The sequence below is a fragment of the Bos mutus genome, chromosome 10 (genome assembly GCF_027580195.1).
Source record: "Bos mutus isolate GX-2022 chromosome 10, NWIPB_WYAK_1.1, whole genome shotgun sequence".
In the NCBI taxonomy this organism is placed as follows: domain Eukaryota; kingdom Metazoa; phylum Chordata; class Mammalia; order Artiodactyla; family Bovidae; genus Bos; species Bos mutus.
Window position 1 is genome coordinate 78211749 of NC_091626.1, and position 24027 is coordinate 78235775.

The 24027-nt window shown below is 43.3% G+C and overlaps 1 protein-coding gene across 1 annotated transcript; it reads left to right on the top strand.

Moving 5' to 3' along the window:
- The first annotated feature begins 7933 nt into the window (after positions 1 to 7933).
- GREM1 (gremlin 1, DAN family BMP antagonist) lies at positions 7934 to 23651 on the top strand. The gene is made up of 2 exons (XM_005892475.3): positions 7934 to 8158; positions 19524 to 23651. Exons 1-2 carry the CDS (start codon positions 7992 to 7994, stop codon positions 20077 to 20079), a joined length of 723 nt encoding a protein of 240 aa, XP_005892537.3. The 5' UTR covers positions 7934 to 7991; the 3' UTR covers positions 20080 to 23651.
- Positions 23652 to 24027: the final 376 nt, after the last annotated feature.

Sequence of the window (24027 nt, forward strand, 5' to 3'; positions counted from 1 at the left end):
CATTTCCCTACACCATGGTGGGTGTGTAGGCAGGTAGACGCATGCCCCTGGGAGATCCCAAGACCTCCTCCCACTCAGGCTGATGGGGTAACCAGTGATCAGGAACCCCCCGGGAGATCATCTGAAAGCTAGTATGTGGGGATACACTATCTCGCTGTCCAGTCTGAAGTACGTCCTCTGTATTTTTCTCTCTCTTGTCACACAGACAACTAACATAGGATCTAAAAACCAACATTAAAGGCCAAGCTACCGAATCTCCTCGGAAGGTTCTACCTTGTGTCGTGGCCGTCAACACAGCGGGAAATGCAATTTGCTGCTCATCTTAGAGATTTCCTTTCACACTCTGGGTGTGAGCATAAAGGGATTTCTCTTTACACTGGTTTCATCCTTGTCTGATCCTCTTTCCAAAGGCACCACATTTCTCTAGAGAGTGTCCCAAATGCCGTCTGTCTACGAAGCTCTTTACAAACATTAATAGACAAATGGTTAGTTTATATAAAGCACACATGTATTGCTCTGACATAAGCAGCGAGGAGCCCACGGTTTACATTTTTTGTCTTTCTTTTAAAAAGGAATGAGAAATCATATTCCAGATGATCCAACCTTTTAAGCCAGGGAGGGAACGAGTGAAGAAGGAACCAAGACTTAAAAGAGATTTAAATTTGAACCCTTTGTGAGCCCAGTGCAAATTGACATATGAGCGCCTGTTGTTCTTTAGATGGGAAAGTAGATCTTGAATTTACTTTCCCACCTTCAGCTCTCCACTTCTCTGCCCTGAGCAGATCCCCAGCACTGAGGTTATTAATGAGCACCTATTTTAAAAACAGACTGATACTGTCTCCCACTAATAACAATTGTAATCGCAATAAAGCAGTTTTTGCATGAAGCCCCGACAAAACAGCATACCTGAGTTTTCAGTGTTCACGTATTCAGAATTTTTTACAATTAAAGTCATGGAGAATATAAACTTGTATTTCTCATACATATGTTCACATCTTATACAATTAATGTCTTGACAATACCAGCTACTGACTTATTTAAATTACTTGGCATTTAAGGTGCTTTTTTGTGGTGCAATCATGGTGTTTGAATACCAGCTCTAACACAGTGTGCAGTAGAGACTCAACTACACAGTGTATGGTGTGGAAGGGGTGTCGATATCAACCGACTGTGGATATTTCCTCTGTCTCATATAGCTGTGTGCTCTCGAGACAGTTACACAACCTCTCTGCACATCCATTTTCTCACCTTCAAAGAGAGCAAATAATAGCAGCAACTTCACAGGATTGTTATAAAGATTAAATTAGATGTAAAGCCTAGGGTTTGGTACACATTAAGCAATTAATAAAATCAACTTTAAGATATACATACACACTTTATATCACTGAAAGTAAATCCATATATGTATATATATATATATATATATATATTGTGTGTGTGTGTGTGTGTGTGTGTGTGTGTTGGGTATGCATAAACAGTGGTTTGGTGGGATGAGATTATGGGAATTTTCATTGTATTTTCTCTATTTCCCAAGTTTTGTTGGATGAATTAATATTTTTGTAATGTTATCAGCTCTTTTAAAAAATGTAATGAGGCAGAACAAGTTACTTATTAGGACAGTTATAGCAAGAGCAAAATCAGATGTAGATGTCCACGCCTTAAAAAAAGATAAAGCCGTAAAATATAGCTCCTGCTACTGCTGCTGCTAAGTCGCTTCAGTTGTGTCTGACTCTGTGTGACCCCATAGACGGCAGCCCACCAGGCTCCCCCGTCCTTGGGATTCTCCAGGCAAAAACACTGGAATGGGCTGCCATTTCCTTCTCCAATGCATGAAAGTGAAAAGTGAAAGTGAAGTCGCTCAGTCGTGTCCAACTCTTAGCAACCCCATGGACTGCAGCCCACCAGGCTCCTCCATCCATGGGGTTTTCCAGGCAAGAGTACTGGAGTGGGGTGCCATTGCCTTCTCCAAAAATATAGCTCCTAGTAAACAGCAAATGTCTCAAAGGATCAAAGGCTGTAAGTGAGTTAAATTGAGCCAAAAGTAAAAAAAAAAGGAACGGGGCAGTGAAAGACAACGGGGGTAAAGCCAAGAGACCTTCAGTTTAATAAGCACCTTCTGCAGATCTTCTCCAAGGTGCCGACATTTAAAATTTGCAGTAGGATGAGCTTTTGGGGGAGAAGTGTCCCCCCCAAAAAAAAGATTTGGAAAATGAAGACCCACAGCAGTTCAAATACTAAGGGAAAGCAGGAAATCAATGACTGATGAAAATCGCCTCCAATTTTTTCTAAGAGTGAGGTCACATCAGAGAGGTCAAAACAAATGGAAACTTTTCAGACTGAACAAGAGTCACTGAGTCTACACACAAGGATGGGATCTTCATATCCATCAGGTTCTGTTATATTCTGGCACTGGGGATGTGAATTTTTGCCGAGTGATACATTTCTGTCTCTGTCTGTCTTGTTTCAGTCTCATGTCTCTGCCAGTAGACCCCGGCTGGCAGAGCTTCAGCCTGTCTTGTTATGTGTTCAGGTATCTTCTGGTCTCTTTTTCTCAAGTTTTGTCACTGCAGTGAAAACATCCTGAGGATTGTAAGTTTGGGTTAAAGTGATTCTTACGACGCAGACAGAAGAGAGCCAGAAGGGTTTGCTTTTTTGCTCTGCCCCTCTGTGGGGTATTTATACTCTTCACTGGTTTTACCAAAAATAGAAGTTGCTGTGCCATTTACTGAAACAGGACTGCTTCTTTTCATTTCTTTTTCTCCTTTCCATTTCTTCTCCTTTCCTTCCTCCCTCCTTCCCCCTTCCCTCTCTTCCTTCCTCTCTTTCTTCTTTTCCCCCTGCAAGTACTCATTGAGCTTTATCAACCACCTACTATGTGGCATCCATTGCATTACGCACTGTGAAATTAAGAGTCAAAGACATGACTTATGCTGATATTATAGTTTTGTTGTCTTGTTTTAGCTACCAGTTGAACTCTAGTATGCATGCAGATACCATTGTTTATTATGTGTTTGTTATGAGCCTGGCACTTTCACGGAGCGTATGTTACTTAGTTCCATCACCCACCTAGAGGTTGGTATTATTACCATTCCTATAATCCTGATGATTGAATTCAGGCTTAGAAGGTTTAAATATCTAACCCAGGGGCACTTGGTTCCTATGCTGCATCAGAAAAATGAATTTCTGACTCCCAGTTCAGTGTTTTCCACCATGTCCACATATCTACTGGGAAGGACTTTCATGCTTTGGTCCATATTTTTTGCTTTCGCCTTTTATGTACTGCACTGTACATGTAAGGTGAACAATAAATACTTGTATAGAATTAAGTCCAAACTGTATTAAAATTTGCATGATTCAGCCTTTCATTTGGCAGCATTGTTCAGAATTTTCACATGAACATGCATTTTTGAATATACAGAAAACCAGTCAACAATTTACTGCTTATGTGTGAAGAACAAGGTAACTAGGCAGGAGTTGACTCTCAGACAGATCTGCAGACAGACAGACACCAGTAAGGGCTTGGATGTGTTCTGAAAGCCTGCCTATCTTGATTAGAGCTGGTTACAGAGGACACTTAGAAAGGAAGAGTCTTCAGGGCCCATATGAGGATCAAAATCACTCTTGAAATCATGATAGAAAGATCAAATCCTTTTTTTTTTTTAATTTTGAGAAATTTGAAAAAATAACCAAAATACGAAGAGAATAGTCTAACAGATATCCATGTGCCCACACCCAGAGATGAAAACTGTCAACATTTTTTCACATTAATTTTAATATTTTTTTAAAAAGAAAACTTTCAACAGCATTATAAAGTTGAAATTTCTTTTGTCTTTGAACCCCCAGTTCAACTCCCTCCCCCACTCTATTCTGGTGGGCACCATCAAGGGTCTGGTTTCCAAGTCACTATTTATATATTTACATGAACACATATGTTTCCATAAACAATTTATACTATTGTTTTATATGTTTATTATAAAATATACATAATGGTGTCATACTGCTTGTATCATTTTACAACTTGCTTTTTTTCAAACATCCCTAGGTTTTTGAGCTGTTGTGTTGAAATAGAAAAATCTAGAACATTCTTTTTAGTAACTGTAAAGCATTTTGTTGTATGGATAAAATAATTTATTATGCCTTCTCCTACTCTTGTTAATAGGCACTAAGATTGTTATAAACAAACCACAATAGAAGTCCTCATATAAGTTTCTATTCCTCATACATGCGCTCAAGTTCTTCTAAGGTGTCTGCCTAGAAGTGGAATGGCAGGGTGGTACACTAGGTCTGTGCTTTCCTGGTGGTTCAGATGGTAAAGAATCCACTTGCACGTGGGAGATCTGGGTTTGATCCCTGGGTTAAGAAGATCCCTGGAGGAGGGAACAGCTACCCATTCCAGTACTCTTGTCTGGATAATCCCCATGGACAGAGGAGCCTGGTGGGCTATAGTCCTTTAGGTCGCAAAGAGTCAGACATGACTGAGCAACTAAGCACAGCACAGCATACTGGGTGCCTGTTTAATTTTATCACATTTTGACAAATTATTCTCTGAGATGGTTGTACCAATTTACAGTCTCATTGGCAATACATTTAATTACCAAGGGCACCTTCTTATTTCTATTTGCATTTCACAATTTACTAGTATAATCTGCATCTTTTCATGTTTATTGGCTGTTCAGTTTCCTTCTTTTGTGAAATGCCTGGTCATGTGCTTTGCCAACTCATATCGAGCTATTTGTGGAATTGTTTTCTTGTTACTTTATAAAAAGAATCTATTCTGAATGTAAATTATTTAACTGTTATTTGACCATTGCAAATATTTTTCTCTGTAATCATTGTCAGAATTACTATCACATTTTTTTAAGGAGGAACACATAACTCTGTAGCTCAGTTAGTGAAGAATCTGCCTGCAGTGCAGGAGACCCACGTTCGATCCCTGGGTTAGGAAGATCCCCTGGAGAAGGAAATGGCGACCCACTCCAGTATTCTTGCCTGGAAAATCCCATGGACAGAGGAGCCTAGCTGGCTACAGTCCATGGGATATAAGAGTCAGACACAACTTAGTGACTGTACCATCACCACATAAGGTCAGTTCCAAATGGACAAAGGGCTTTATTCTTTTTTAAGCCAATGCAAGATGGCATACACGGTCTCTGAAATTAAGGAAACAGACATAAATAGCTTTAGCAGACCTAAGCAAAAACTTCCATGCAAAGGCCTTCAAATTTCTTCTCCAGATTGGGAGAGTAGCCTCCTCTTAGCATCTTGTGAGTTAGATGGAGAGAAACACGTTTTATAGATAGGTGAGCAAAACAAGAGAAATGGACTTTCCTTTTATAAACCAGTAGCTGAGCAGCACTGTCACTTCTCTCATAACAGCCTCAAATTAATTTGAGAGTGATTTCTGTAAGTGAAATTTATCATTTAGTGATTATTGTTTAGGCATCTCAGATTTCAAATTTTAAGTTTGCCTACATGGAGTCATTCTTCTTCTTCCCTCTCTTAGTAAGAGCAGGTTTCAATTATGTAATTATGGTTAAAGAGGTCTGAAGAATTTTTACTCTTATGCCTTCATCTAGATTGGATAATGGTTTGCAATGACTGGTTGAGAGCTGTGGAAACACAAATGTGAGGCAGAAAGCTTAACTTTCTATATAAATATTTACAAACAGAGTAGACTATAAACTCTGCAAGGGGAGGGCCTATGATGGATATATCCTCAGGATTGGTTCAGCTGATAATCATACCAAGTGGGCATATGATGAATATTCCCAATCCACAGCTACTTATTGAACCCCAAGTCTGTGTTAGACGCTCTGTATTCTACGTACTTCGTGGAATCAAAGTGACAAAGACTGACAAAGTGCCCACTCTCATGAAGCTTACATTCTAGTGGGAGGGAGAGAAAATGGCAAAGAAGAAAAATGATGCAGTGAAATGAGGCAAAGAGCTGTGGGGTAGCGGGGTGGGGTGGGGGTGTTTCTACTGTAGGGAGTGTGATCTGAGAAGCCTCCTGAGGAGGAATCCTAGCAATTAACAACATTTACTAGATAGAGATAGTGATGGAGATAGATTGAGATATACAAAACCAGAGTGTTGGGGCTCTAAAACAATTACTTCCAATGTAGGAGGTAAACTCTGTCCCTGTAGTTTTATTTGGATCAATTTATATGAGTCTTGAAAAAAAAAAAAACAACCCATGACTAAAGCGCTGATTTTAGATTAGAAGGAGTTTATGAATCTGTAAAATATGCTTCCTTTTCTTTGGTGGAATAGTTTACACACGCAGAGAGCAGCTGGCTCCTACAGCTTGGTGGGCTTTGGCTGGGCTGTTAATTGCCTAAATATTTTGTATATTTCTGTGTATCTCTCCTGCAGTCCACTTGACCAAGATAAGTCTTTGAGCCCTGTTGAATGTTTGAATCTTGCAGGCAACTAGAAACTATGGGTCAAACTATGGCTTTTTTTTTTTTTTAAACAAAAAATTACTGAAAACATTTAAAGTGCAGCACTGAGTTCATGGGTAGAAACTGCCGTCTGCACAAACAAAACATGCAGATTGATGAAGATTCTCTAGATAGTGATTTAATGCAGACTTCCTTCTTGTTTCATTTATTTTGAAAAATCGATTTCAAGTTCCTAACATCATCTAGAAGGAGTTCAATACTTCTTGCCCTCTCCCCCTAATGCCTGCCTAGACAGAAAAAAAAATCCAGGCTGTTTGGGGGTTTGTTTTGTTTTCTTAAGCTAAGTACTTAAATCACGAATGTTTCACAAGTACCTTTTGATGGGTTTCATTGTTTTGTTTATTTTGCTGTAGTCAGTACAAACACCTTCAGATTTCCTTCTGTAACAAATGTTTTTCAACGTCATCATCTGACCTCGCTGTTGGAGCCGGTCTGCAAACCTTGCAGCCGGGTCGATTTTTGCACGGGCTTCTAACGTCGACACACAAAAGTTTACGGCCTCTTTGAGGAACCGATTTCCAAGCTAAGAGAACAAATCAAAGTGTTCGCTCATCTTTAAAAAAAAATTTCTGCGCTTGATATGTTCGCCACTCTTCATCGGGTTCTCAGTAATGAATACAGAATGTGACATCGGTTTTACACATACGTAGGTTTTTGTCTTCCATTTCTAGAGAGTTATTTCCTCGTCTGACGTTTTATTTTCTTGATTTATTCATCTTCAACTTGCTACCGAAAACCTCTTCTCTCCTAGCGACTGTTCTCTCCCTTTTAAAAGTAATCTGCATGGAAACCTTGACTTTGCATTTTAGATTTTTAGGGTCCTTTTCGGTTATTCTGCCCCCCGTTACTCCCTCTGTACACTCACAGCCGAGGCCGCCGGCATCTGAGCTGAAAGCGCCCGTGGCGGGCTAGGAGAGAAGGGTGTTATGTTGGCGACAGGCTCCTGCTGGCGGCCAGCGAGCCCGCCGAGGTTAACGGGGGCGCCGGGGTCAGCGCCCTCGAAGTTGGGGGCCTCGGGCGGAGCCGCACCAGAGCCGCGGCGACCGCTCAACCCGAGCTCCCGGCAGTCCCGCTGCCTCCACCGGAAAAGAATCGCCTCATCTGTCGCGATCCCACGGAGATCTTGCTCTTCCCTGTGCAGTCTCCGCGAACGAGCGCGTCGCGGGGCCGACGAGAGGAAAAGCCCAGGCCTGGGGCGGAGGAGGAATGAGGGGCCGAGAGCCGGGGGGATTTCCTCCCGCGCTTCCCCCTCCAACGGGAGCGGAAAATGTGATTTGCTGTGCATTCCAGGCGCAGTTCCCTGGGGTGACCTCTCCCAGCCGGTCCGGGCGGGGGGAGCAGACAAAGAGGCGAGGCCGGCAGAGAGAGGGGACCCCGCGGGGAGGCAGGAGGGGTGCGGGGGGCGGGGGCAGTACCGGGAAAGGGGGCGGATAGCGGGTCCCGCGGCGGCGGCGGCGCCTGGCCAATGAAGAGGCGCGGCCCCGGGCGCCGCGCTCCGCCGCCGGCATTTAAACGGGAGACGGCGCGATGCCCCTCACTCGGTGCGCCCTCCGCGGACCGGGCGACCCAGTGTGCCGCAAGAGCGGTACTCTCTGTCCCGCTGACCCCACGCGGAGCCCGGGCGGCTCTGGCCGCGGTCGCACACCGCGCCACGCGTCGAGAGCGCAGGCCCCGAAGGCCCGCTGCATTGACAGGTGAGCGCGGAGACGCAGGCGTGTGTATGTGTGTGTGTGTGGGTGTGTATGTATATGTGTGTAGGGGTCGGGAAACGACTCCCGCGTCCCGCTCGGTGCGCGACATCCCTTCCTGCGCTCAGGCCGAGGCCCCGCGTTCCCTGGGTGAACCCTCAAGAACCATCGCGGGGTCCTTCGTGCCCAAGGTCTTGGCTGCCTTGACCTCACCTTGTGCAGTGTGCAGGGCATGCATGACTGGGAAAGAGGATGTTAAGAGCAAGAACCCCGCATCCCATTGCCACCTCCCGGAGCTCCGCTAATACTCTGCTAGTGTGCGTGGCAGCCACGCTTGCCAGGCGTGCCCGCTGGGTGAGGGCGCGGAGACCGTGCGTACAGAGCGCAGTAGCAGAGGGAGAATGAGCGCCGGGGAGTAGTGGGGAGCAGCAGGAACCTTCGGCTCGACCACAGACGACGGGAAAAGTTGCCACGAGAGGGTCCCCTGTGTTTGAGGCGGAACTCTGGGTCTGGAGACTTCAGGGCGCGCCCGTCGGAGGGCTGTGACTGATCCTGCCATGGGGTGGAAGATCCTGAGAATGAGCGATGTATCCATTTGCCTATCCTCAAGGTGAGATGGAGACTTGGGCAACGGCGGAGCCGCGGAGTTCAGCCGCGGCGGAAACCCGAGGGTCAGGTAACCGGACCGGCGAGGTACGGTGAGCGGTCCGGGACGCCGAGGCCCGCGAGCCCATGGTGCTCACACCGCAAATAGCACACACCAGTACTTGCGGGCTGCGCACTCTTGGGTGCTGCGTTTCCTCTTCTAGGATTCTTCCTGCCCCATGCGCGACTCGACTGAACCCCGGACGTCCAGGCGCTGGGCAGTGACAATCCATCGGATCCTAATTCCGCGAGTACCGCCCTAATTTGTGTCCGAGTGGACCCTGCAGCGTATCGCTGCGCGGACGACGCGGGACTGGCAGCGGGAGGCTGGTCCCCCGCTTGGAAGCCCAGGTCATCCTTCGTCTTCACCCGCCTTCTTTGCTGACCGCTCTGCAGCCCACGGAGCAGAGTCAGGGGCTGGTAGGGTGTCGGGGGCCGTCACCTTGCCAGTTGGAGTTATTTGTAGATTTCTGGCTTGGGAAAAACAGACGCGCCACCGTTCTGACTTGGCTTTGTCTTCGGATCCCAGCACCGCCTTGGGGGCGCCCCAGCCAGGCTTTTCCCAGAGCGGGGCGCTGATAAGGTACCCCGGGCGAGGCAGGGGGCAGACAGGAGTCTCTCCAGTGAAGCCCTGCCAGCGCGCCCAGAGCTGGCCCGAAGGGGCTCCCGTGTAGAATCTGGTGACTGCTGCCTTCTCCTCCCCTTCCGTCTCTGAATCCCGACTCTTTTAGACAGAAATACAGCCTCGAAATTAGGGGTTAAAAGTCTCTTCTTAAATGGTACAAGGGCAGAGAGGCGACCATCGGTAGGAAATTGGATCTCCGGCTGCAAAGAGCAGATCCAAGCGGTGAGCGCGTGTTTACGTTCCTCTTCGAGATGGTGCCAGGACACGAGTTGATTAAAATAATCTATTGTGTTAAGTGGGTCACCAGGGATTTAAACTGCCCCAGGGACCCCAGAGTAGTGGCTTTCTCTGACTGTACACACAAGATAAATAAATAGCGGAGAAGAGTTTAAGATAACCCCCATCCCAGGGCAAGGAGTCTTCTTTCACCCCAGGGCTTTTCAGCCCCCAAGTCTTTTTCTTTTTCTTTTTTTTTGAAAGAGGGGGACTTGAAAGGGTGGACTTTTCAAAGCAACGAGGGAAAGAAGTATTTTCAGAAAACCACAGATTCGTTCTCCTCTCTGGTACACTCCAGCTTACAACAGTAGGTGATCCAGTAACCATCACTGAATAAATTGCACACTCCAAATTGTTAGTATTAATTATTTAAGGGCTCTCTAGAACTTGGTTGCTGGGTGTCGTGCTGAGGTGTGTGTGTGTGTGTGTGTGTGTGTGTGTATTTAACCCCCAGGTCATTGTAGGAATTAAAGTGTTTTGTAAACTTTGTAATTTCACAGGTTTCCTATTTTCTTAAAAGTTCATTTTGAGAGAAATGTTTTGCTAACCCATGCACGGATCTATGGGAAATTCAAGTTGGCTAACCTAGTTTTAGGTGAAGGGCTACACGGGGGAGAGTAGAAACCTATTACATCCCCACATCTCTGAATGAAAGCTGCCTGCCTTGTCTTTATACTGAAGCTCTTAAGGTTTAAGCATTAAAAATGATATAATGCCAAGAAATTTTAGGCCACAAACCCCTCTCCCAAGAAATGCTTGTCAGCAGCAAAGCAGTGCAGAACAAAGTGAAGGACAGATGGAAAACCTAAATGTATGTAAAAGGCATGGGACAGGTAGGGGAGGTGACTTAGCATCCAACTGAAAGGCACACACCAGGCCAGTGTTATCAGCCTATGTTTTGCATCTGCAAGGAATTGTCTTAGTTTTAACACACGCACTTAGAAATGTGAAGTACAACAGTATTTCCTGGGATCGGAAAGGTTTTTTTCTTCACATATGAGCAAAACAGAGAATTATTTGAGTTACAATATTCCTCAAATTTGATTGCATTAGAAACAAGTCCTTGTGTCCCTTATTAAACATTGTGCTGTGTGTCCTTAGAATAGTTCTTAAGGACATGTGTTTGGGGGCTCAGAAGAATGGGACTCAAACCCCGATTTCCCCATGAGGAGTTGTGTGACCTTGGATAAACTCCTAACTTTTCAGAGTCTAGATTCCCTGGTCGGTAAAAGGAAGACAATATTATCTACCTCCTATTTTGTTGTAAAAAATCAATTATAAAGTTCTGTCAGAACTGAGTATATTGCCTCACATAGGGTTTAAAAATATAGGTTAGGTGGTGTAATGCCACCATTCTTATTATGAGTGGTGGCATTTGGAGAGGCAGTAACATTTTAGGACCTCAAGGTGTACCATAAGATGGTTTTGAAATTAAATCCCAAGTCCTGCTCACACAGAGATCAACACACACCTTTTACTACAACATAGAACCTATGATTTGGCTGTCTCTCAATTGTGCCGCTTAGTAAACATTTAACATTGATTACTTTCCAACTTGTTTCTTGTTGACCGCAAAAAATTGTATACTATCATTAACTTCACCAAAAAAAAATCTTCCAAGAGCCTGGAGAGCCCCTGAGATGCTTCTCTATGCCCTCTGTGATGTTGGGCCCCAGCCTGACTTAGCCTGAGTGGTCTTCAGTATAGAAAAGACGCACTTGGTGTGCTTGCAGTACACACAGGTGAGATTTATCCTCCACTAGTTTGCCAACCATCTTGGTACAAATTGTCTGAAAACAGAAAATCAACCCACTAGATTCTTTAGAACATCACTGCTCAGTTTCTAAAATTTGACTATCTTTCTAAAAAGTAAAGATCCAATTTAAAATGTTTGTCCTTAAAGATTTAGTCCTAAGAAAAAGAAATAGGGTCTTCTATAATTGGGCCTGCACTTAGAGCCTTTGCTGTCATTTCCATCTTTTTCTTTTTTCTTTTTAATGCTGGTGAATAATTTGCTGTCACGCCTGTTGAATAGCTTTCTAAAACATTGATCAGACATTCAGCCACAGACATCTGGCTTGCTGATCATTGTCTCCTCACTGTTAATCCCACTCAGCACTCCATTTAACTGATTACAAGCAGGTTGGTTAGCTAAAATGAGAAATACGGCGAGAAGAGTGCTGAAAGGAGCTGGCCTAAACTTTCCCAAAGACACTGAGGATATTAGAAACAGGTTACACACAGCACTTTTATTCCTCATTCCCAAGAATTAGATGATTGTATTCTTACGGCCGGTGAAGGTTAGAATAAATCACCATGACCTGCACAGGACAGTGGTGGCTGATACGGGTTATCTTTGGGCAGATGTTTGCTTTTGATCACTCAGAGTAACCTGAAGGAAAGCATCAGGGAGAGAAGACATACTTTGAGAGTATCTATGTCCTCTGGGACAAGTGGATTAGAGGGGAGGACCGTGGTAAAGGGGAAAAAAAGGTAGGGGTGGGTGGGTCTTGCTGGTGGGAAACAGTTGCAGAGAAAACTCACCATGAAAATATAATCACATGATTTGGTGAAGCAGAAGTGCATTGAGGGGCAGACTTTGGAAAGAAGAATATTGTCTGCAAAGGAGAAATAAGGGAAATCTTTGTAGGTGTCTGCTGCACTCTGGGTCCATGAGTTGCAGCTTTAATTTAATAATGTGAGTGGGTCATTTCAGAATGCAAGTTACCAGAAATGTTTCCAGCTCATGGTTGAACATGGGTGATAATCCATAAGACCTAAATTTGGGTTGGCCTATGCTTCTATTTTTTATAATGGGGCACTCTGCTAGATGTCAAGGTGAAGAATTTATCTACAAGAAATTTATAGTTTCTTGGTTTCCCTCATGTCTAGATATTTATAGATTGTAATTTAGTGACAATACAATTGGAATTTCAAGAACACATCAGTCCTATTTCCTTCAATGCATGATCAAGATCATTTGGTGTGGGGGGAGGTTGAGTGATTGATCACGATGACTTGACAGAGCCCTGGTACTACCACTAAGTATAGTTTTCATCCCCCTGGTGCCCCCACCTCCCACCATACTCATGTGGGATATGCAGAGTTCTCAGAGCATTGCTCTAAGAAGTTGAGGTCTCTGTTGACTGAAATTCATAAAGTTGTTTTTTTCCTTCTCTCCAAATAACTATTATAAGATTTAAGAACTCAAAAGCTGAAGATATTTAAGAGTAAGCTTTAAATTTCTGTGTAGCCATTTCATAATATTTTTTCACACATAATAAATCTTATTTTGAGAAAAAATTTACTTTTCTTAAAAACAATCTATCACTCTAGACCCCTTTTTCTTATGGGGTTTGCACACTCCCATAGGAACAGGAAGTTGGTCCAAATTAAAACAGAAAACCACAGTTGACTAATTTTGAATTTACTGCTTTACTCTTGGTTTCTGCCCAAGTGAATCCAATGGCTTCAATGGGAAAATAAACCCCACGGTGTTCTCCAGGGACCTGGTAAAAAGTAGTGGGTATTTGGAGTTTTCCTAGAAAAAGGAGAAATATTAAGAAGCTCCCAAGGCTAGAAGGAGACAGAAATCAAAAGTTGGCTCTGCTCATCAGCTTGTGGGAATGCATTTTAAATGCAAAGAACAGAAGTTTTGCTGGTCAGTGTGGTCCATAATAATCATTACTGAATAAAAGAGAGCCCACTCTGCCAGGAATGAAAGAGGAGGTAATGAATAAGCCCTTAGAACTCTCAAACTTGGTTTTATTTAATGACAGATGGAAAAATGCCAGATAGGAAAAGATGAATATAAAGAAGGTCCTAAGAGGTGAAGAGAAAGAAAACTGCATTTTTTGGATAGATGTTTGTAGGTAGGGCTGGCCCCATGACCCCATGACTTGAACCTGTCCTGTGAGGTCATCATACATTCCTGGTCAAGTCTCAGATTGGCCTCTGTGATCCTGGCTCTGCACTCTTGCTCTGGAGGCTTCAGTTTTTCTGGAGGCCCCTTTTAGGAACGATGGGGAAGATAAGGCTGTCTTATGTGCTCCTCTTGGAAATGGGCAGAGACTGAATTTTAGTTTAGATCCTGGCCTGGAATTGAGTGAAGAACAGAAACTTTGAAAGCTTCCCAAATTCACACTATATTTGCTCAGGAGACTGGATTGTCATGGCTCAAGTTATCCTGGTCTCTGGAGAAAATCAGACTGTTTTATAACTGGGTTGTCCTCATGAGCGATTTTTTTTTTTTAATACAAAACAAAGAAATTAATTTTTTGTTGTTGTTGAGGCCAAAAAGGCTCTGTTTAAAGAACAGGGATGTTGTAACATAAACTGACAAAAGCCAGGGAGTCTGCAGTCAGAGCGGGAGCTAAATGTCACGTTATCAGCTCCAAACTTGAACTTGCCCAAAAGTATTAGGTTAATGTTTAAAAGGTGCCATTTAAGAATATCTTGATTTTCATAGTGTCTTAATTTGACATTATCCTTAGGGTTGCATGGTCTTTACTACAGGACTTGCCCCTTAGAGGATGTAGATTCTACCCTGCCTTTGTTTTTGAAAGGTAACTGTTGCTACTAATTCCAGCCTGTATTGTTCCTAGGGGGTTGTGATGAGGTTACTATTCAATTGCACTTAGTGGTCATCCTGTTTCACACTGGTGGTCAGAAGGGAGCAGGCAAATGTGTGCTTCACAGCTGTGTCCTTGGGTTCAGAACCATAATGGTGGTGCAAGACAGGGAAAGCCTCAGGATCCATCAGGCTCGCTGTTACAGCCTGAGGAGGGAGGCTGTGAATTTGAAACTGCACTCATTGAAAAGAAAATCCTTTCACATTTTCATAGCACCTTCCATGCCCCATAGCTGTGGATACCACAGACCTTGCTGTTTCAAGCTTGTGAGAAAGGCAGACCTTCCATCAGCAGATGAATGGATAAGAAAGCTGTGGTACAAATACACAATGGAGTATTACTCAGCCATTAAAAAGAATACATTTCAGTCAGCTCTAATAAGGTGGATGAAACTGGAGCCTATGATACAGAGTGAAGTAAGCCAGAAAGGAAAACACCAATACGGTATATTAACGCATATATATGGAATTTATAAAGATGGTAACGATAACCCTGTATGCAAGATAGCAAAAAAGACCCAGATGTATAGAACAGTCTTTTGGATTCTGTGGGAGAGGGAGAAGGGGGGATGATTTGGGAGAATGGCATTGAAACATGTGTAATATCATATAATAAATGAATTGCCAGTCCAGGTTTGATTCAGGATACAGGATGCTTGGGGCTGGTGCACTGAGATGACCCAGAGGGATGGCATGGGGAGGGAGGTGGGAGGGGGGTTCAGGATGGGGAACACGTGTACACCCGTGGTGGATTCATGTTGATGTATGGCAAAACCAATACAATATTGTAAAGTAATTAGCCTCCAATTAAAATAAATAAATTAAAAAAAAATCAGTAGGAAAAAAAAAAGAAAGGCAGACCTACTGAATGACAATCTGCATTGTAACAATATCCCTGGGTGATTGTCTGCAAAATCAGGTTTGAGAAATACTGTCCCAGGACAATCTTAATACTCTGATGCTTCTCTCTTGCACCCTCCTTTTGAAAAATATACATCTCCTGTTCTTCCTTCTCTGTCTGCCCCACCTTCCCTGAATATACTGCTTTAAAATAGTCTTCCTTTCTCTGATTTACACTCCTCATTCCATTCATTTTTCTCTCTCTCCATCTTTGCTTTCCTTTTTTTTTCTTTTTGGTCAGTTTTCCTATAGCCTCCTCTTCTCTTATTTTAATTTTTTGCCATTGTTCATATGCCATTGTTCCTGCTGACCCATATCTAACTCCAGACCCAGTCATAATAATTCACTATCATAAACTTATTCAACATATCTCTGGCACTTACCTATGTAAATATTTGCACACACCTGTTTTCTTGTGCCCACTTTCTACCTTGTAAATTTCATATATACATCCATGCACATACACACATATATGTGAAGGACATGTTTCATCATTTGGAAGTGCATCATGGTATTTGTTGTTGTTCAGTTGCTAAGTCATGTCTACTCTTTGCAACCCCATGGATTGCAGCACACCAGGCTTCCCTGTCCTTCGCTGCCTCCCAGAGTTTGCTCAGATTTATGTCTGTTGAGTCGGTGATGCTGTCTAACCATCTCATCCTCTGCCAGCCCCTTCTCCTTTTGCCTTCAAACTTTCCCAGCATCAGGGTCTTTTCCAATGAGTCAGCTCTCCAGTGGTCAAAGTATTAGAGCATCAGCTTCAGCATCAGTCCTTCCAATGAATATTCAGGGTTGATGTCCCTTAGGGTTGACTGGTTTGATCTCCTTGCAGTCCAAGGGATTCTCAAGAATCTTCTCCAGCACCACAATTCAAAAGCAGCAATTCTGTGCTCTCCGTTCTTTATGGTCCAACTCTCACATCCATAAGTGACTACTGGAAAAACCATAGCTTTGACTATATGGACCTTTGTCGTCAAAGTGATATCTTTGCTTTTTAATATGCTGTCTAAGTTTGTCATTGCTTTTCTTCTAAGTAGCAAGCATCTTTTAACTTCATGGCTGTAGTCACCATCCGCAATGATTTGGGAGCCCAAGAAGAGAAAAATCTGTCCCTGCTTCTCCTTTTTCACCTACTATTTGCCATGAAGTGATGGGACTGGATGCCATGATCTTTATTTTTTTAATGCTGAATTTCAAGCCAGCTTTTTCACTCTCTTCTTTCATCTTCATCAAGAGATTCTTTAGTTCCTCTTCACTTTCTGCCATTAGAATAGTATCATCTGCATATCTGAGGTTATTTCTCCTGGCAATCTTGATTCCAGCTTGTGATTCATCTAGCCCGGCATTTTGCATGATGTACTCTGCATATAGTTAAATAAGCAGAGTGACAGTACACAGCCTTGTCCTTCTTCTCTCCCAATTTAGAACCAGTCAGTTGTTCCATGTCCAGTTCTAACTGTTGCTTCTTGACCCACATACAGGTTTCTCAAGAGACAGGTAAGGCAGTCTGGTACTTCCATCTCTTTAAGAATTTTTCACAGTTTGTTGTGATCCAAACTGTCAAAGGCTTTAGCATAGTCAATGAACCAGAAGTAGATGCTTTTCTGGAATTCCTTCCTTTCTCTATGATCCAACGAATGTTGGCAGTTTGATCTCTGGTTCCTCTTCCTTTTCTAAATCCTGGTTGTACATATGGAAGTTCTTGGTTCATGTACTGCTGAAGCCTAGCTTGAAGGATTTTGAGCAGAATGACCTTGCTAGCATGTGAAACACAGACAGTTGTGCAGTAATCTGAACATTCTTTGGCAATGCCTTCTTTGGAATTGGAATGAAAACTGACCTTTCCCAGTCCTGTGGCCACTACTAAGTTTTCCAAACTTGCTGACATACTGGGGGCTTCCCTGGTGGCTCAGTTAATAAATATGCCTGCAATGCAGGAGACCTCAGGAAGATCCCTTGGAGAAGGGAATGACTACCCACTCCAGTATTCTTGCCTGGAGAACTCCATAGCCAGAGGAGCCTGGCAGGCTACAGCCCATGGGGTCTCAAAGAATCTGACATGACTCATGACTGAGCAACTTTTTTTGAGTGCAGCACTTTAACAGCATCAACTTTTAGAATTTTAAATAGCTCAACTGGAATTCCATCACCCCCATTCGCTTACTTTACACTTCAGGATGTCCAGCTCTAGGTGAGTGACCACACCATCATGGTTATCCTGGTCATTAAGACCTTTTCTCTACAGTTCTTCTGTGTATTCATGTCACCTGTTCTTAATCTCTTCTGCTTCTGGGAGGTCCTTACCATTTCTGTTCTTTATCATGCCCATCGTTGCTTGAAATGTTCCCTTTATATCTTGAAGAAATTTCTAATCTTTCCTGTTCTATTGTTTTTCTCTATTTCTTTGCATTTTTCTCTTAAGCGCCCCCCCTTTTTTTAATCTTCCCTTGTTATTCTCTGTAACTTTGCATTCATTTGGGTATATTTTTCCCTTTACCCTTGCCTTTCACTTCTTTTCTCAGCTATTTTAAAGCCTCCTTAGACAACCATTTTGCCTTCTTGCATTTCTTTTTTTTTCTTTGGGATGGTTTTAGTCACTGCCTCTTGTACAATGTTATGAACCTCCAATTGTAGTTCTTCAGACACTCTACCAGATCTAATACCTTGAATCTATTGATCACCTCCACTGTATAATCATAGGGATTTGATTTAGGTCATACCTGAATGATATAGTGGTTTTCCCTACTTTCTTCAGTTTAAGCCTGAATTTTGCAACAAGGTGCTCATGATCTGAGCCACAGTCAGCTCCCAGTCTTATTTTTGCTGACTGGATAGAGCTTCTCCATCTTCAGCTGCAAAGAACATAATCAGTCTGATTTAATTATTGACCATTTGGTGATGTCCATGTGTAGAGCTGTCTCTTGGGTTGTTGGAAAAGAGTGTTTGCCATGACCGGCATGTTCTCTTGACAAATCTGTTAGCCTTTGCCCTGCTTCATTTTGTACTCGAAGGCCAAACTTGCCTGTTATTCCAGGTACCTCTTGACTTTACTTTTGCATTCCAATCCCCTATGATGAAAAGGACATTTTTTTTTTTTTTTGGTGTTAGTTCCAGAAGGTGTTGTCAGTCTTCACAGAACTGGTCAACTTCAGCTTCTTCAGCAGCAGTGGTTGGGGCATAGACTTGGATTACTATGATGTTGAATGGTTTGCCTTGGAAATGCACCAAGATCATTCTGTTATTTTTGAGGTTGCACCCAAGTACTGCATTTCAGATTCTTTTGTTGATTATGAAGGCTACTCCATTTCTTCTAAGGGATTCTTGCCCACAGTAGTAGATAATAATGGTTATCTGAATTAAAGTTGCCCATTCCGGTCCATTTTAGTTCACAGATCCCTAAGATGTTGATGTTCAATCTTGCCATTTCCTGCCTGACCATGTCCAATTTACCTTGATTTGTGGACCTAACGTTCCAGGTTCCTATGTAATATTGTTCTTTACAGCATCGGAGTTTACTTTCACCACCAGACACATCCCACAACTGAGAGTCATTTCTGCTTTGGCTCAGCCACTTCATTCTTTCTGAAGCTATTAGTAATTGCCCTCTGCTCTTCCCCAGTAGCATATTGGACACCTTCTGACCTGGGCAGGTGGTGGTGTGGGAATCATTTTTTGGTGTCATATTTTTTGCCTTTTTGTATGGCTCACGAGTGGGCTTCCCTGATGGCTCAGTGGTTTAGAATCTGCTTGCAGTGCAGGAGACTCAGGAGATGCAGGTTCCATTCCTGGGTTGGGAAGATCCCCTGTAGGAGGAAATGGCAACCCACTCCAGTATTTTTGCCTGGAGAATCCCATGAACAGAGGAGCCTGGTGGGCCACAGTCCATAGGGTCGCAAAGAGTCCAACACGACTGAGTGATTGAACATACATGCACATTGTTCATGGGATTTCCTGCTGCAGGAGATCTTCCCCTACCCAGGGACTGAACCTGTGTCTCCTGAGTTTCCTGCATTGGCAAGCAGATTCTTTACCACTCAGCCACCTTGGAATTCCCAGTTGAGTCCATATCTTGGCTTATTTGCTGTATAACTCTGGATGAGCTAATACATGGCTTCATGGGTCAGAGGGTAATGAGAATAGCAGTACCTAATTCCTGGAGATATTGTGAAAACAAAAGAAATCACTTACATCAAGTGTTTACCAAGTGCCTGATAAAATACTGGCTGTTTTATTAATGCTTTTGTTAATTAACTTTTACGTTTTTCATGCCTCCTCTCTCTGTCTCTTCTCTTTAGCATGAGCCGCACAGCCTACACTGTGGGAGCCCTGCTTCTCCTCTTGGGGACCCTGTTGCCAGCTGCTGAGGGGAAAAAGAAGGGGTCCCAAGGGGCTATCCCCCCACCAGACAAGGCCCAGCACAATGACTCCGAGCAGACTCAGTCTCCCCAGCAGCCTGGCTCCAGGAACCGGGGGCGGGGCCAGGGGAGGGGCACTGCCATGCCCGGAGAGGAGGTGCTGGAGTCCAGCCAGGAGGCCCTGCATGTGACCGAGCGCAAATACCTGAAGCGAGACTGGTGCAAAACCCAGCCGCTGAAGCAGACCATCCACGAGGAGGGCTGCAACAGCCGTACCATCATCAACCGCTTCTGCTACGGCCAGTGCAACTCCTTCTACATCCCCAGGCACATCCGGAAAGAGGAGGGCTCCTTTCAGTCCTGCTCCTTTTGCAAGCCCAAGAAATTCACCACCATGATGGTCACTCTCAACTGTCCTGAACTCCAGCCACCCACCAAGAAGAAGAGGGTCACGCGTGTCAAGCAGTGCCGTTGCATATCCATCGATTTGGATTAAAGCCAGGCACACCCAGCCTGTCTTTGGGATGCAGGCCCCAGGCGGGCCCAGAGACAGACCTCAATCAACCTTATTCTTACTTGGCTTAAACCTAGAGGCAAGAAAGACCACCAGCTGCCTCCTCCCAGGAGCCTGCTAGTGCGTAGTTTGTGTGCCTGAGTGTTTGTGGGTGCCTGTGGGTGTTTGCAGACACCAGAGGAAACACAGTCTCTGCTAGAGGGCACTTCCTAGTATGTAAATGTATCTGCTTCCTTGCGGGATGACACAGAAAACCCAAGCTACTTACTACCCCAGGCACTTTGTAGGGAGGGGTTGGTGGGCAGGCTGTGGTCTGGGTCTGCCTCAGTCTTCCTTGTGCCCTCCTGGGGACCAGATCCTCCCTTCCAAATGAATATTAATGGAGAGGCTTCCCTGGGGGCATGAGACCTGTTTTGTGCTGCCTTGGCCTTGGAAAAGATGTTTTACCCTGTGCTTGCTTCCCTCCTTCCTCTTCCCTCTCACAGTCCGTCCCCTCTTAGGATCTCAGTGACTTTCTGTCCACCACCTTCCCTGTCAAGGGTTCTAAAGCAACTTGCTTGACCATAGATGCAAATGTTTCCTATTTGGGGAAGACCTTTCAGACTCTGGGGGAAGCTGATGGTGCAAGGGCAAGAAGGATAGAGGGTTGAGAGAAGAGGGAGATTGCAGGTGAGGACCAATTGGTGCAGCAAAATTCAGGCGGGAGATGGGCAGAGTGTGGAAAGGCCAACCTCCAAACACAGTGAGACCCGTGCTTTAGCAAATTTTCCCTTGATGTTTAAAGAAGAGAAATAGAATTGCCAAAAAATCATTAACTTTGGCAGTCACCGTGACTGTTGAAATTAGCTGTAACTCAATACCAAACTTAAAACATAAATACTGACCACTCCTATTTTCAGAACCAAGTGAGTGAAACCAAAACAGCCCCTCCTGCTTTGCCCCTCAGATGGACAAAAGATGTAATTCAGAAACTCCTACACAAGAATAGGAAAAAGACAAAAACCTCATAAGAAGAAGGCCTTATTATCTGTCCTTTTGGCTGGGTTATCATCACCTTTTTCCTGGTTCATTGTTTCTGTGTGGTGCTTCTGAGAACCACAACCCTGTTGGATAAAAACATACTGTCTCTGCTGAGTGTACCTGACAGTCAAGGACCCGGCTGAGATAAGAGAGTTTAGGGCCTGCTCCTTTCCACTCATTCGGGGTCTGTCTTAGCCATCGTTAGGAGATTGAGCCGGAGAAGGCAATGGCAACCCACTCCAGTGTTCTTGCCTGGAGAATCCCAGGGATCGGGGAGCCTGGTGGGCTGCCATCTATGGGGTCGTACAGAGTCGGACATGACTCTGCAGCAGCAGCAGCAGCAGCAGAGACTGAGCTGGAGAGCAGAGCAGAGTAAGGCAAGGAAGGCAATTGCTTCTGGCTAAGGAGTAGTTAAAAGGCAGGGAGGAGATGTAAGGCATATAACCTGCGCTTCTTCCTTCACCTTCTGAGAGTCTAAGGGAAACCCCAGTTAAGAAATCAGAGCATTTGTGTGCATTAGCTGTCCTACTGCTGGTAGGATTTATGTAACATTATAGCCACTCGGAACCTAGCGATAGTTGCTGTTCTCTGATTAAACTTGGGTTATTTGCAATGCCTATGTAGGATTTATCTAATGGCCAAAGTGCAGGGTGGGGAAACCTTCCTGCATGTTGGATTTGGCCAACCTGCTTTCTTCGAGCCTAAGGTTTTACCCCACCCCGTACTCTTTTTGCCTCGCATCTTCTCAATCTCACCAGCCAAGTCATGTGTAACATGGGAAACAAACACCAGGACTTGCATTTAGGTTTGCCCACGAAGGCTCTAGCGTTCAAAGAATCATTGCAACTAAAGAGGCTGCTTTTATTTTATTTTTGTTTTGGTCCAGTGCTCTCCCCACTAACAACTAAATAGGAACCATACTTTGAAGCAGAAAGTTATCTTGAACACCCAAAATATTGAGTCTAATTTTAAAACGTTGAAACTCACTACTGATGATTCTACACTAGGAGAATTTGTGCTAACACATAGTCTGTGCATTTCACATCCACGGTAGCCCCTGCCCTAAATCCTTCTATCATCCACATCCCCCAACAATAAAGCACAGAATGGATTTAATTAAGCATGCAAATACTAAGCTAGAATTTTGAGGGTGGGAGAGAAGAAAGGAGAAGGAGCTGAAAATATACAACCACACTAGAGAGGAAAAATGACATTCAGAACCAGCAGACACCAAATCTCTCTTGTTGTTTTAACTGCCACAAGTTTGCAATTTGGTTAAAAAGAGATGACTTAAGTTGGCAGCAGGAATCTTCTTTTAGTAGCTTGTACCACAGTTTTGCATGTAAGTTGGATTTGGCTTAAGTGAAGAGAATTTGCTCAAAATGAACTTCACTGGGATAATAAGCAACATAATTGCGCTAAAAGCACAGCACTACCCAAAGAAGGGGATGTCTGCTTTTCTTTTTGTGCCTATATTAAAACTAGCCCAAGTCCCATGCATCTTCCAACATTTATTGAAAGTGCCATATCTGTTAATATTGTATTGGAATCACTGATGATGTAATGATATGTTTTTTTCATTACTATAGTAGAACTTTTATGGCAAGATATTTGTGATCTAGATCTTTCCTATTAAAATAATGCCAAACACCAAATATGAATTTTATGATGTACACTTTGTGCTTGGCATTAAAATAGAAAAACACACATCCTGCGTCTGTAAGTTGTTTTTTGTTATTGTAGTTCTGCAAAGTTAAAAATGTAAGCGAATAATCTGGAGGAAAGGATAATTTCCACTGTGTGGAATGTGAATAGTTAAACAAAAAGTTATGGTTATTTAATGTAATTATTAACTCAAATCCTTTGGTCACTGTGATTTCAAGCATGGTTTTTTTTTTGTTTTTTGTTTTTCTCCTTTATATGACTTCCTCTGAGTTGAGCAAAGAAGAAGCTGGCACATTGTATGTTGTTGGAGGTTTTTATCAGGTCAGAGGGAAACAATAAAATCTTGACACATCTGAACTTGCTTATAGAGTCAAGACCTGAGCTTTTATTTTTATAACTGAATGTTCCTTAAAGGTTAACATTTCTGAGGCATCCTAAGAGAGATCTTAAATGTTATTTTGGAAGAATTAAATGTGCGTATACTAATAGCAAATAATAATGAATTGTCCACAAGTCCTTTTATGGAGAAAATCTAAAATAAAAAATGTATGTACAGAACATTTATAAATGACAAGTTAATGCTAAAGAGTGAAAGTAGTTTTACTGATTTGTCATTCTCAATATATTTAATATCAACTGCATTATGTATTATGTCTGCTTTAATCATTTGAAAAACAGAGAATTATGAAGACTATGATCAAGGTCCTTTGCTGTCTATGAGGATAAGGGGGGATTTGGTAGTTTCATAAAAGCTAATTTGGTTGAAAGCAAAGTTTTATGAATCTGTAACTAGAATTTAACTTCACCCCAATAATGTTATATATAACCTTTCCCAAAGAACAACCAATAAATTGAACCTGTTCTCTGTTTGTGTGTGTGTTTCACTGGTAGTGTTCACAGGATAGAGCTGGGGCAGGGATTCATTTGTCATGGGAAGTGAGGTAGAAAATAGATCATGAGATCTCTTGTGATCTTAAAAGGAATTTATTCTCTATTCACACTTTCCAGATCTCACTGGATTTCAGGACACCTCCGGCAATGGCAGTTGGAGGTAGGGGAAAGCTGGTGAGCAGTAGAAAGTACCAACCTCTTCCCCAGAGCTAGAAAGAAGAGTTAAAATGCTTCTGAGAAGCCTTCAGATAGTGGAAGAATCGTCGCACTGAAATGGTAATAGCTTTATTCTTGAGGTATTCAAGGGAAAATGGGGAGAAAGATTTGGGGCTCAGTAGAAGAAGGAGCTTTCTA